At 52.5% G+C, this 12,952-nt stretch overlaps 6 protein-coding genes across 6 annotated transcripts; 3 read left to right on the plus strand and 3 right to left on the minus strand.

Annotated features, from left to right (window-relative positions):
* Positions 1-598: 598 nt before the first annotated feature.
* Positions 599-3,552, plus strand: K489DRAFT_366463 (long-chain-fatty-acid-CoA ligase/ protein binding protein; the record flags this gene model as incomplete). The annotated part of the gene is made up of 4 exons (XM_033602779.1): positions 599-630; positions 946-1,003; positions 1,226-3,321; positions 3,453-3,552. The coding sequence occupies 4 exons, from the start codon at positions 599-601 to the stop codon at positions 3,550-3,552; spliced, it is 2,286 nt and encodes a 761-aa protein (XP_033464325.1).
* Positions 3,553-4,521: 969 nt separating this feature from the next.
* On the minus strand, positions 4,522-5,948 carry K489DRAFT_427678 (beta-lactamase/transpeptidase-like protein; the record flags this gene model as incomplete). Its single annotated transcript, XM_033608307.1, has 3 exons — positions 5,503-5,948; positions 4,851-5,449; positions 4,522-4,769 (listed from the first exon to the last, which is right to left on the minus strand). Exons 1-3 carry the CDS (start codon positions 5,904-5,906, stop codon positions 4,522-4,524), a joined length of 1,251 nt encoding a protein of 416 aa, XP_033464326.1. The 5' UTR covers positions 5,907-5,948.
* A 449-nt stretch (positions 5,949-6,397) lies between these two features.
* Positions 6,398-8,046, minus strand: K489DRAFT_406008 (phosphoglycerate mutase-like protein; the record flags this gene model as incomplete). Its single annotated transcript, XM_033607208.1, has 3 exons — positions 6,398-7,643; positions 7,696-7,791; positions 7,847-8,046. 3 exons carry the CDS (start codon positions 8,044-8,046, stop codon positions 6,398-6,400), a joined length of 1,542 nt encoding a protein of 513 aa, XP_033464327.1.
* A 1,158-nt stretch (positions 8,047-9,204) lies between these two features.
* On the minus strand, positions 9,205-10,203 carry K489DRAFT_385935 (uncharacterized protein; the record flags this gene model as incomplete). The annotated part of the gene is made up of 2 exons (XM_033606179.1): positions 9,205-9,955; positions 10,190-10,203. 2 exons carry the CDS (start codon positions 10,201-10,203, stop codon positions 9,205-9,207), a joined length of 765 nt encoding a protein of 254 aa, XP_033464328.1.
* Positions 10,204-10,490: 287 nt separating this feature from the next.
* K489DRAFT_311056 (ribosomal protein S30) lies at positions 10,491-10,741 on the plus strand (the record flags this gene model as incomplete). Its single annotated transcript, XM_033600754.1, has 2 exons — positions 10,491-10,550; positions 10,613-10,741. The coding sequence occupies 2 exons, from the start codon at positions 10,491-10,493 to the stop codon at positions 10,739-10,741; spliced, it is 189 nt and encodes a 62-aa protein (XP_033464329.1).
* A 1,157-nt stretch (positions 10,742-11,898) lies between these two features.
* On the plus strand, positions 11,899-12,921 carry K489DRAFT_385937 (uncharacterized protein; the record flags this gene model as incomplete). Its single annotated transcript, XM_033606180.1, has 3 exons — positions 11,899-12,033; positions 12,129-12,413; positions 12,589-12,921. 3 exons carry the CDS (start codon positions 11,899-11,901, stop codon positions 12,919-12,921), a joined length of 753 nt encoding a protein of 250 aa, XP_033464330.1.
* Positions 12,922-12,952: the final 31 nt, after the last annotated feature.

Consider the following 12,952-nt stretch of genomic DNA (forward strand, 5'->3'; position numbering starts at 1 on the left):
GACCGCGTGATGTCGAGGCATGTCTTGGTATCCCAACATATGGACGTATCGTAGTGTTCTGGCAGATGAAGATACACGACATTGCAGAGGTGGCATGACGGTGAAGTCTTGGCCAAAAGGAATGCTGTGCGTATGGTGGTGGATTCTGATCTGATATTCATGTGAATGAAAAGTGCTCCAGCGGTGCTGGTATTAGACGCGATGTGGAGCGGCGGACGGCTCATGCTTTCGCGATCGAAGATCGCGCCACAGCGACGACAAAAGATGGACATTTGTTACGCTCTCATTACCGGCAACACAATATAGAGAAGGGAAACACTACCGAGGACTTAATTCAGGGCATCAGGTCTCGGTCCTGGCCTTCATCTTGTGTGGTGATATTAACATCGATCATGAGATGGCGTAACTAGAATCTCTCACGATGCATTGCGGGACATCATTTTGGGGCTGTGGAATGACAATAAGCAAATAAGCCGTTCGGAGACACTGCCACCGCCGCCGCATGGAACCTTGGCGCAATCTTCCAAGCACTGTAGCAGGCATAGTATCAACATTCTGAATGCGAGCGGAGCGTAGGACGATCACGGTGTGAGAAACCATGTCTATCACAATGGTTGCAGCACAATTCTCGTATGTATTGTAGAGCGACGGTCTGTTGTATGCACATGAAGTAAGTATAGAATCTGGAATCCCTTGCCCGGAAAGCGCCACCCCTTCTCAAGCAGCTGAAAGAAACCTTGGAAGAGAGAGAGTGTGTGTGTGAGACGTGTGAGAGTAGCCGGCTGGCTTGGGACTGGTTCGGCGCCGATAAGCCGAGGCCCTGGGGAAATGCGCTGGACTTGCACTGCGGACCTTTGTCTCGTCGAGCGTGGTTTCGCGACATTATCCGCTGCTGATCTCAGTCGGTCCGCCTTTCATCACCCACCACCCACGATCGTCCCGTAGGTCACTGAGAGAACGACAGGCTGCCGTATCGCCGTCTCCCAATAAACATTGCACTACTGTACGTACATCCTCTATCAATCCTCACGCCCGCACTCCTCCTCATCCGCTTCCCTTTCTCTTCTTCTCGTCCGTCCTGTTCACTACACGCCGACAACGTCCACTGTCCATCATCTCATACACGGCTTCAACCGAGAGAAGATTTGACCTTCTCGCCGTGATCTAACCGTCTTGCTGCAGATTCGGTAGTCCTTGAAACTCCGCTTCTTCTCCGCACCTGCAGGAAAGAGGTACATCTGCCCTCGTTCCATCACCACGAGCCGTTGTCCTCACCATCAACAACATACACCTTCAAACCGCCAAAATGGTCAGCCCCTGCCTTGCTCTCGAGGAGGCCAAGAAGTTCCGTGTGCCTCCTCCCGTCGGCGCTGCCCACAGTATCGCCCTACCGGGCTCTGCACAGCCGGGTCGCAGCGCTGTCTACCGACACTGGAGGGCCAAGGATGGCGTGCTCGTCACCCTCGACCCGTCCATCAAGACCGCTCATGACTTCTTCGAGCAGAGCGCCGCTCGTGTCCCCAAGAATCGCTGCTTGGGTCGCCGTGAGTACGATGCTGAGAAGAAGACCTGGGGTCCATACATCTGGGAATCATATGGCGACGTGCACAAGCGGAGAGCCAACCTCGGTTCCGGTTTGGTCGCCCTGCACGAACAGGTCGGTGTCACTGGTACCCAGTACGGTGTCGGAATCTGGTGCCAGAACCGTCCCGAGTGGCAGATTGTCGACCTGGCCTGCCAGTCGCAATCACTCTACAGCGTCTCGCTCTACGACACCCTCGGCCCGGACACCACCGAGTACATTGTCAACCACTCCTCCTTGACCTCGATCGCCGCCTCAATCGACCACATCCCAACCCTGTTGAAGTTGGCCTCGCGATGCCCCACCCTCAAGATCATCGTCTCCCTCGACCCGCTCTCCAATGGTGAGCTCCCCGGCCGATCGAAGAAGGACCTGTTGGACGCCATGGCTGCCGGCACTGGCATCACGATCTACGACTTGCGCGATGTCGAGAAGCTTGGCGAGACCAGCGGTCGAGGCTACCGTCCTCCCCGTCCCGAGGACATTGTCACCATCAACTACACCTCCGGCACTACCGGCAACCCCAAGGGTGTCGCGCTTACCCACTACAATGCTGTGGCCGCTGCGTCCTCCTCCTTCTGTATCGTCAAGCAGGGCGGTGACAACGACGTCATCATCTCCTACCTGCCCTTGGCGCACATCTTTGAGCGTGTTGCCGAGCACTCCGCTCTTTGGGCCGGTATCGGTATCGGTTTCTTCCACGGCAACATCCTTGAGCTGGCCGATGACTTGAAGCTTTTGCGCCCGAGCTCCTTCAACAGTGTGCCCCGTCTCTACAACCGTTTCGGAGGTGCAATCAAGGCGCTTACCGTCGAGGCCGAGGGCTTCCGTGGTACCCTCTCCCGCCACATCGTCGAGACCAAGCTGCACAACTTGACTGAGCTGCCGATCGAGAAGCGCACCAACAAGCACTTCCTCTACGACCGCATCTGGGCTAAGAAGGTGCAAACTGCTCTCGGTCTGGACCGTGCTGCCACCATGATTTCTGGTTCGGCGCCTCTGGACCCCTCGCTCCACCAGTTCCTCCGCATTGTCTTCGCCAACCAGTTCATCCAGGGTTACGGTCTCACCGAGACCTATGCCATCGCCTTGGCCCAGCTCGAGGGCGACTTTGGCGCCGGCAGCTGTGGTGCCGTCACTCTGTCCACCGAGCTCTGTCTCTTGGATGTGCCCAGCATGGACTACCACTCCACCGACAAGCCCAACCCGCGTGGTGAGCTGCTCATTCGCGGCCCGACCGTGTTCAAGGAATACTACAAGAACGAGAAGGAGACCAAGAAGGCCTTTACTGACGACGGCTGGTTCCGCACCGGTGACATCTGCGAGGTGGACGAGCTCGGCCGCTTCCGCATCATTGACCGTGTCAAGAACATCCTCAAGTTGGCCCAGGGCGAGTACGTCAGCCCCGAGCGCATTGAGAACGTCTACTTGGGCAACTGCCCGTGGTTGGCCCAGGGCTACGTGCACGGCGACAGCACTCAGTCGACCCTCGTCGGAATTTTCGGCGTCCAGCCCGATTTGTTCGCCGTTTTCCTGCAGAAGCAGCTCGGCATCACCGTCAACCACACCGACATCGCTGCCCTGACCGCCGCGGCCGCTGATTTGAAGGTCCGCAAGGCTGCGCTCCGTGAGCTCGGCAAGGTCGGCAAGGCCGCCAAGTTCAACAACTGGGAGAACGTGCGCGACATCCGCCTGTTGGTCGAGCCTTTCACCATTGAGAACGAGCTCCTGACCCCTACGTAAGCACTGCTCCTCCTTGCACTTCAAAGTTACACCTGTCCCCTTTCTCGTCGGAAGACGTGTCTATTCGAGAGCCTATGATCGTCATGATAACTAGCAATTTGCTGACTTTTATTTTTCCCTCTCATAGCATGAAGCTCAAGCGCCCTCAGACCGCCAAGCTGTACCGCAAGGACATTGACGAGATGTACGCCGCCATCGAAGCCGCCGCCCCGAAGGCCAAGATCTAAACGAGCCAAAACACGAGACGGTGTAAGTGGCAGGATAAGAGGAAATTCATCGCAAATTTTCGGAGAGGTGGAAAGAGATGAAAACGAATACGGTTCGAAAGCCCTGTGCTCCTGTGGCATTTCGATGTCGAGACGGACCAACATGTCACGACAGACGTGACTTGTTTCGATTCCTTGGATCCAGCGAGTGCACTGCTGCAGGGCGGAGGAGAGAATTAGAAAAGAGCGAGATGTGATCTGATAAGTAAGATTCCCACGACCGGCGTGTATACTAAAAGGCAATATTCCCAAGAAAAAAAAACTACATCATCTTCAAAACAGAAAAACCCTCCAGCGCCCGGCGAGAATTCCTAGAAACCAGCAATCCCAGCAAATGTATTCTCAGGAAAGCACGCGTCGAATGTGGGCGGAGGGAAATGATGGTTTGGAATTGGACACATGCAGGTTTGCCTTCCCTAGTGTTTTTTTCTTCATTTTCCTAGACCTGCCTCTGCAAAATCTCATTTATTTTACACACTCGACTGGGTCAATAGCTCCCCCCTCTCTCCACATGGGTCGCTCCACACTATGAACTTCCTTAGCAAACGAGACTCCTCGACTTCACCGTCGCCGTAGGTATGTATACTTTTCGGCTCTCATTGCTGGGAACAGACCGCGCGATATTCTCACTCCATCTTCACTCCCGGCACTTGGTGTGGCTTTGATGTTTGTCTGTGCTGTATGTCAGGCCAGGCACCCGGCCACTGTGGCTGCATTTCCGTGCGAATCTACCTCTTCACTGTAGCTGTCTGCCTCTCCCCTCCACGATCCCCACAAGATGCAGGCGATGCAGGCGGGAAAAGGCAATTCACTACATGGGTGGGTGAGCCGCGGAGGTAAAGACATGTGGTGGAGGATTCGTCGTGTCTCGAGCCACGAGACGTGGACCACGCAGCTTGGAAGCGAGAGGTCTAGCTAGCTGCAGCGCCATCAGCTAGTCTTAGACATCATCAACTCATATACCACTGATTCGCAGGACGACCACGCGTTTATCACATCGAGATCGCCAAAGGGCATGATTTGCGAGGCGATCATCCCTGCCACGCCATTCTCACGATCGCACCACCAGAACAAATTGGCAATTCCGGCCCACCACACAGTGCCTCTGCCGCGCAGTGACGCGCCAGGCTCCTGAATCGAGAAACCGGCGAAGCTCCAACCTTGCGGTGGATTGCCTTCTGAAAACATGATGAGTGTCAGCTAGTGCAAAACCATAGCTGCTACGAACGACAGTGCAAGAGCACTCAGAGTAGACCGACCTTGTGGATATGTCTCCTGCGATGCATTGGCGATCTCCGGCTTTGACGCTGGAGAAGGCACCCGAGCGAAATCGGGCAAGTGTGGAATTTGATTCTCGAACATCAGATCTACAGTCTCAGGCTTGAGTATACGTGCTCCTGTTTGACTATGCTCGCCATTGTTGAGAAGCACAGCCAGGACTTGAACGAAGTTCGCGGGTGTAGCGAAACCGCCGGCACCTCCAGAGTGGAATAGACGATCCTTATCTGTATCATTTGCAGCCAGGAGTGGTTCTCGATAGAGATGGTCTCGAGTTTCTATGTGAGAGTTACCTGGCCAGCGCTGGTGCATGTGTGCTAGCTTCGCAACCATCTCTGGACCTGGGAGCAAGCTCAGAGCGTGGAGCCCGAGCGGTCGGCATATATCTCTTTGAATCAAATCGTTCAGGCGCACGCCGGTAGCCCGCTCAAGCATGATGCCGGCCCAGTCGACATTGATGCCGTATTCCCATGTCTCGCCGGGCTGGTTCACAAGAGGCATGGCGAGGATTGTCTTCATGTCGGCATGAAACACATCGAACCCGACCGGTCGGCCGTATCGTAATAGTTTATCGTTTGAGCTTTGTAATTGTCGTCAATATCTATTCTAACGGTGCAGTCCATGATCACCCACAACTCATATCCAAAGCCTGCTGTGTGAGACAAGAGCCTGCGTAGCGTGATGTCCTGCTTCTTGTCCACAAGACTACCGTCGTCCTGAAGGACCTTGACAGCTCGCAGCTCGGGACAGAGGTTGTATACTTGCTCGTGGTCATCCAATGCCAACTGTTGTTTCTCAACAGCCTGCAGACATGCGATGACCGTGAGAACTTTGGTACAAGATGCGATCCAGAAAACTGTCTCTGTTGTCATTGGTTCTTTGATGTCAAGCCCGATCGTTCCAGATGCTTGAGCTGCGATTTGTTCGCCATGCTTATCGATGGCGACGAATACGAGGCCCGCGACGCCATTCGTCTCGTCTCTCGTGATGTCATTCAAGCAAGTAGTAATGGTATCGCGTGGCTTGAGATCAGCCATTTGAGATTGTAGTATTCCTATGCTATGATATTTGAGTGTTTGTTCCTTGAGACAGCGCGTGAGCGAATTTCGCTCGTGGTCGGAGAATACGGTTGCGTCAATGCGACTATTAAGCTCTGTTCATGTCATTGTTGCATAATCCGCCCGATGCTTGCTACCCATTATATAGAGCTAGTATTGGCTGTACCTCGCACTAAAATCGAAGCTCCACAGATCGCGTTTGACGTATTAATGAGAGGAATTAGATGCTCGAGCTTTTGATCTTTCACGAAAGCATCATCATTATCAATATCCGAGCAGAACATGTAGATTTGATCATAACCTTGCAGATTTGCTTTGTCGCCATATGCCATCATACCTAGGTATCTAGCCTATCATGCGTCGAAGCGCTTGATCTACGATCGCCTTGAGCTCTGTTCTATACAGTCGCGCATGGCAACACTGAAGTCCTCGTAGCATCTCAGTATCCTATGAGATGGATGGAAGATAATCTAGAAACACTGGCTCCATTTTCCGCCGGATCGGGCGAAGCCCAGACTGTCGATGAAAGCAGTCAAGGTACAGCGGCCGTAGCTGTCGCCGCCACACTGCTTGAGAGGAATGACGCGGTCGTTGATGATAACGCGAACGTACTCGCCATCATAATCGGAGCATGAGAGCTTCTCGAAGTATGCGCGAGCCGCGAACGGGACCGTCCAGGCTGAGCTGTAACCACCGGCCTGCTCAGCTTCCGTGATGGTAGTATTCGAAAGTGGTGCAGTGCCGTTGAATAGACCAAGCGCGGAGTAGATGGCGGTCATGTCGTTGTCGTGGCTGAAGTCGGCATAGAGCGGCAGACCGAGGGGGAAAGTGGCAGAGTCGCTGTCAAGAGTGCGGTTGGTTGATGTGTTGTCCTGTACTGGGGTATTCGTCAAGCGGGCGATGAGCTCATTTGCGAAGCCGACACCCTGAGTAGGGCCAAGCGGGTTGCCATAGCTGTAGCCGTAGTACTTGTTCAGAGTCTGGTAGTAGTTGTACTGATGGAATTCGGCCTCGGTGAACAGTCCGCAGAAGTCCGAAACGGTACCAGTATCCGATGCAACAGTGGTGTAAGGACAGAGATCCATTATCGCGATGGTGTCGGCAACCGTCAAGTTGGCGCCTGGGAGGTCATTGTTCAATCGGGATTGAATCGACGGCACAAATACATTCGCCCATTTGGCTTGTGCACTGGATGCAATGTTCTTGTTTGGACCAGTCTCGAATTTGGTGCATAGGCCGTGATTGAGTGTATTATTCGATCCATCATCTTCGGAAATGATAAGGATAGGATAAGGGTAGGCCTGATCCGAGCCGCTCGCAGCCTTTGCTGCATGATAGCCCTGGGTGAAGTTCTGCGAGGACACAACGACACGGTTCTCAGAAGCGGCGCGCACGAAAGGGGCGTTCTGAGACGCGAGTGCGCTATAGCGATTGTAGAACTTCACGCCTGAGTTGATCATTTCTTGTTCGCCGAATACAGTCAGCTGGTCTGCACCCAGGGTGTAGGTGTAATTGGCAAGGAATGCATATTTTCCTTGATAATTTCGGACATTCGCTTTAATCTTGGCGATGGTTGCGTTGTATGCGGTTGTTTTGGACAAAGTAGGATCGCGGGCACCGTGTCGAGAGAGCACATTCGCAAAGGTCACAGAGCAGGATGCTGGAATGTCCGTTGAGATGTTCGACGGCACACTGAAGAAAGGACTGTACTGTCCCCTGGAATACCAACGTGAGTAGTCAGTTACCACACGGCTATCGTCGTACTCACCAGAAGTGCGAGATGTTGTTGCTGCACTGATAGCCTTGATCGAAGGAATCGCAACTACAAGAGTCTGCAGTGGCGCGAGGTAAGCTCAAGGATTCACTACGGGTCTTGGTCAGCCAAGCTTGCCAATAAAAGACTCATCATTCGCTCGTACCTTGAGGCAATCAAGGCCGTCAACACGATAGCAGCACCCAGCATGATGGGCCAAGTCAATTTTTGCTTAGATTTGCTTTTGTAATGCGGTTCGAGGGGCGTTGAAACCGGCCGCTCGCTGAAAACTTTCTCCTCGCCTGCAAGAACAATATATTTATGTTGAATGGGAGACCAAAGGCGTGCTGTGAAGATCGAGGCCATGATTCCGCCACGACCGGTCGTTGGCCTGGATGGGCATTGAAGCCGAAGATCGTCGCTTAACTTATGCGAAGACTAGGTGATGGCTTGGGCAAAGAGCATGTAGTCGTTCGCGGGCGCCGCTAGAAGAGATGTCCGGTGACGATCGTTACAAAGTAGCATGTTTCCCATTGTGTAAGGCGCGGGATATTGAAAAGCATTGCGCGTGGGACGAGCAAATGTTGTGCAACCAGTGTCAGGGACAGCTGAAGCACGTGGGAAACGATCCAATCCTTATGGCAGGCCGTATGTCCAGGGCTTCCACGATAGGTGCTCAGCACCCCCACCTGCACTGTTACATCCTAGCAAAGCACTGCACAATTTTAGTGTTGTCCATCTATTGCCGAAGCTGGTCTTTAACCAGCAAGGGCGGAATAGCACTGGGTTGTCTCGCGCTCCTGAAAAACATTCCGGGGATTCTATCAGCGCTTGGTGCTGCTGCACCGAACGTGCAGAAACTGCTCTTAACTACTGTTCATTTATTGTCGATGCAGACGGTATCAAATGCGAACCTCAGGTACCTTGGCACGCTCAATTGCTACACCACATCCGTAGTTCTGGCCTCGCATTAATCCCAACAACCACAATGCGCAAAGATTCGACCACGGTGCGAGCGAATGGCTGCGACGATGTTTCGTGTTCCACACGCAAATCCGTCAATGTAGCTTGCTGTGCTTCAAACCTGATTCCTGATTCCGGGTCGTGTTTCTTTTATTCGAATTCATTTTCATGATAGTGTCTATGATTGCCGAGGAAAGACCTGGAAACAGCCACAAGCCTGGTCCAGAATCATGCTGGTAATTCTCTTGCACAGGCTACCTGCAGGTAGCCTCATGCAGATTTCAATGACAATGGGGGCGGTGATTTGCAAAAGCAATATTCGCACTTCCTACAAGCGTGGAAGAGTGATCACATCCGAAGTGTCAGCATGAGTTGTCGGTGCCGAGCCGCACAAAGTTGTGATTCCCCGTTGGACGTGTATGCTCGCATGTATCAAGGCCCAGGCGTCATCTGCGATGCACAACCTCACCATGTTGAAACCACGAATACGGATCTTGCAGCGCAGCATATTCCAGCAGAATACAGCGTCAATTTGCGATTGAGTTGTTCTGCTCTACCTGCTCACAGCCAGCTCTTCATCCAGCTCTTCTTACGCTGCTCACCAGGTAGTTTGGCGTCAATGATTTCTTCCATGGTCAAGTTTCTCCACAATTCTATGGGCAACCACCCGATCCGAGCTCTGTCTCCAAAGCCGCCGAACCAGTAAACATGCTCAACATGCAACTGCATATACTGGCTCGAGTGGGAGATGTCGTTGCCCGGCTGCCAGTATATCGAGTCTGGGTGAGCTCTCAAGAAGCATTTCTGGATCTTCCCGTCTGCGAGCTTTTCCTCAGGGACCGCACGCAGTGTCCCATGTAAAGAGAAGCGTGGCAGTGCTGCAGGGGTGTGGGGCGTCGGGATATCTTCATCAGTAGAGAAGAATGAGTAGGCGGTTCTTTGCTTTGGCCACCATCGAACAGCTAAGCTGATATTCGACCCTGCTGCATGGTTCCTATACGGAGTTGCAATGTCGATACCCAGGACAATAGGATCGCCACTTCTGGGGTCGCAGTCGGCATAGTATTCCATCAGTCCGATCGGGCTGCCGGCGACCTGGGCCGGTCTGACTTCAGATGTCTCGATATTGCCGCGAGCGGGTTCCGGAAAAGTCGTCACGAGGTCGCCGATAGTGGTCAAGTGCAATATTTTGCGAGCCATTGCGGTCGATTCTCGGACGGTAGGAATACGATACCATCGCTCGTCAAGAGGCGGGTTGGAGAATGTGTACTGCGATGGTGCCGATCTGTATTTCACTGTATCGGCACATGCACTCGATGCGAGCAAGGCCGTCGCAAATGACCAGGACCACATCGTGCGAAATTATACCTTTGAGATGCGGAATGTCCGGCAATAGAATGAGCCCAGGTGCTGTCTGCCCAGGTGAGTTGAGATCAGGCGGCAGGTGTGTGAGTGTGCAGCACGCGTGGACATCGACAGCGTTCCGAGGCTGGAACTTGCGACTTGCCCTAGTCTATCCTCCAGGGCTTTCATCATCATCGATTGCCCCACTGAGGACATTGTGCCTCAGGCTGAACTTGCCAAGACACTCCCCATGCGAGCACCGACGGCCGCCCGAATTTGACATTTAGACCTTGCTGTCGCCCTCGACTCATCGACGAGACAGTAATCGACTACAACAAGCGTCACGTAAGTGTATCCTCCTTTTTGAAGCCTGTAATCTTCATATCGCATCACCGCTTTCCTTTCCTTCGGCTCCAAACGACTCGACGATCTTGGAATCGTCCTAACACCACGATCCATTAGACCTTACATTCTCGCATCCACAACACTACCCAGTCGCAATCATGGGTAAGGTGCACGGCTCCCTCGCCCGTGCCGGAAAGGTCAAGTCACAGACTCCTAAGGTAGGACATGGAAAAGCCCCGATCAGTATAGCCACAGATCTCTGATTCGCCACACCAAATAGGTTGAGCCTCAGGAGAAGAAGAAGACCCCTAAGGGTCGTGCGAAGAAGCGCATCCAATACACTCGCCGTTTCGTCAACGTTACCCTCACTGGCGGCAAGAGAAAGATGAACCCCAACCCCGGCACTTAGACGGGTTTCAGCGAGTTTTGGGTGCATTGTTGGGGTGACGATGAAAGTCGCTCCCTGACCGGGATGGGTTTTTGCAAAACATGACAACGGCGTTCAGAGATGCTTTTACTCGAACCACGATCGAGCCTATGTCTCTAGAGCGCTCCGTGGAATCACACAGGGGTGACTTAAAGAAGGGACGGGCAGTTTGGCTGGGAGGGGATAAGGAATCCGGAGATTTCATTATGTTTCTGCTGTGATAAGCGGCTCATATCGCGACGTATTCAAACCTCAAACACCAAACATACATGTCTTGTTGCCCACGTAGGTGAGGAGGTCTACGCAGCTCTACGTCCCGTTGGTACTTCCGTACAGTATCCCACGGGTCCACGCTCGTAATAATTGTGAGATACAAGCAAAGCTTGTGCCTGGCATGTAAGTAACGCTTTTCTGTGCCCAGGTGGCTTTTGAAATGGATACCGCTCCGTTGGACGTGTAATGATTCTCGAAGAACATCCCGGCTTGCCAGCATCACTCACTGCGGAAGCCGGACGACGAGTCCAATAACAGGTTCAATTCAAGTGTGCTTCAGAGAGGTTGCTCATGAGTCAATTTGCACTGACGTCTTGCCTTTCTCAAATTCGTGTAGATTCCTTCATTTGGTTTCTATCGGTTTCATAAAAGCACCATCTCGCTTCGATCGCTTCCATTCCATGTGCGATTTCACGTTCGCATCAATACCGCCTGACTGTAACGAAACGAGCTACGTGCATCATTCCTCGGAACAACCTCGTTTCGACTAGGTAACAACCATGAAATAGAAGTGGTGGTGCATCTTTGCAAAATGCCTACTTCAACGTCCTGTTGCATTTCATGGAGCGCAAGCCCGGGCCATCGTGGCTAGCGTGAAGCAGTGATGATTTCATATGCTCACCTGGGCAAGCAAGTCATCTTGCAGCTATACCGACGAGTTCTGGTGGTGGATGAGACACGTCTCCATGACCTAATCGACTATTTAACAGTAATAGTAATAAGATCTCGAGTAAACTTGTACTCTAGGGCTACAATCTACCCTTCAAATGGTTGCGACTATGTTTCGCCAATACAGAATATCATCGTTGAGAAGATTGCCGTTCACTGCACAGTCTCTCAAAGGCTCTTGGCCACCATTGTGCCGCATGGCAACAGTCTCAGGATCGCTGGGTCACGAAGAAAGGACAGCTAATGAACCGAGAGAGAATAAGCTTGAGCCGGTGGTTTTGTCTAGCATACGAGAGGTCAACTCAAGTGTGAGACTGCTCAGGTTGAAGGCTGTGGATCCGAGGCATAGCATAAGAGTAAGCTGATCATGCCATCAATGTTAATGGTATCATCTAGCAACTCTGACAAGATTATCTGCCAAATTTAGTTTCTTCCCGGCCAATGGGTTGATACGTTCATTCCTGGTGTTGCCCAGGCTGGAGGCTTTACGATCACTTCGTCACCAAGTGAGGCGAGACCATCTAGCCATTCATCTGCATTCGTGGAGCTCGCAGTCCAAGCGACCAGGAACCCTGTATCTCAGTGGTTGTGGAGACCCGAGAAAGACATTCTCAACGCGCAACTAGTTGTCCGGGTGGGTGGTAGCTTTACCTGGCCGCCTCATGGCCTCGATGCTGGAGATATTGAACGCTTGGTGTTGGTAGCCGGAGGCGTTGGCATTAAGTGCGATCGATCTTTCCATGCCTGCTGCACCCTATTCCATTCTGACATGGTGTCGCTACAGCCCTCTCATCTCAATATTTTCTCATCTCATTCGAAGCTCCGTGCGACCAAAAGAGATACACTTCCTCTATGCCACAAAATCGGACTCCGAGCTTGATCGACAGAAGATTCTTTTTCTTCCGCGATTAATGGACCTCGTCGCAGCTGTCGCAGATCCCAACGTCTCATTACGATTGTTCTTAACCGGTACCGGCGACGACGAATTCATTGATCATGGACAATTACCCAATCTGACATACGGACGGCGGATCGGAGATAAGGATCTGATTAGCGCTTTGGATGGGTTCCAAACTAGTGTTTTTGGGTCAGAACACGATCGTTTGAAAACTGTCGCGTACGTGTGCGGGCCTCCGAGGATGACAGATGAAGTGGTAGCCTTTCTCTCGAGGCAGTCGGGAATGACAGAAGACCGAGTGAGATGTGAGAAGTGGTGGTAGATCAACAATGTTAGTCTTCTCCGTGTATTAA

Source organism: Dissoconium aciculare (assembly GCF_010015565.1).
Source record: "Dissoconium aciculare CBS 342.82 unplaced genomic scaffold K489scaffold_1, whole genome shotgun sequence".
Classification (NCBI taxonomy): Eukaryota; Fungi; Ascomycota; class Dothideomycetes; order Mycosphaerellales; family Dissoconiaceae; genus Dissoconium; species Dissoconium aciculare.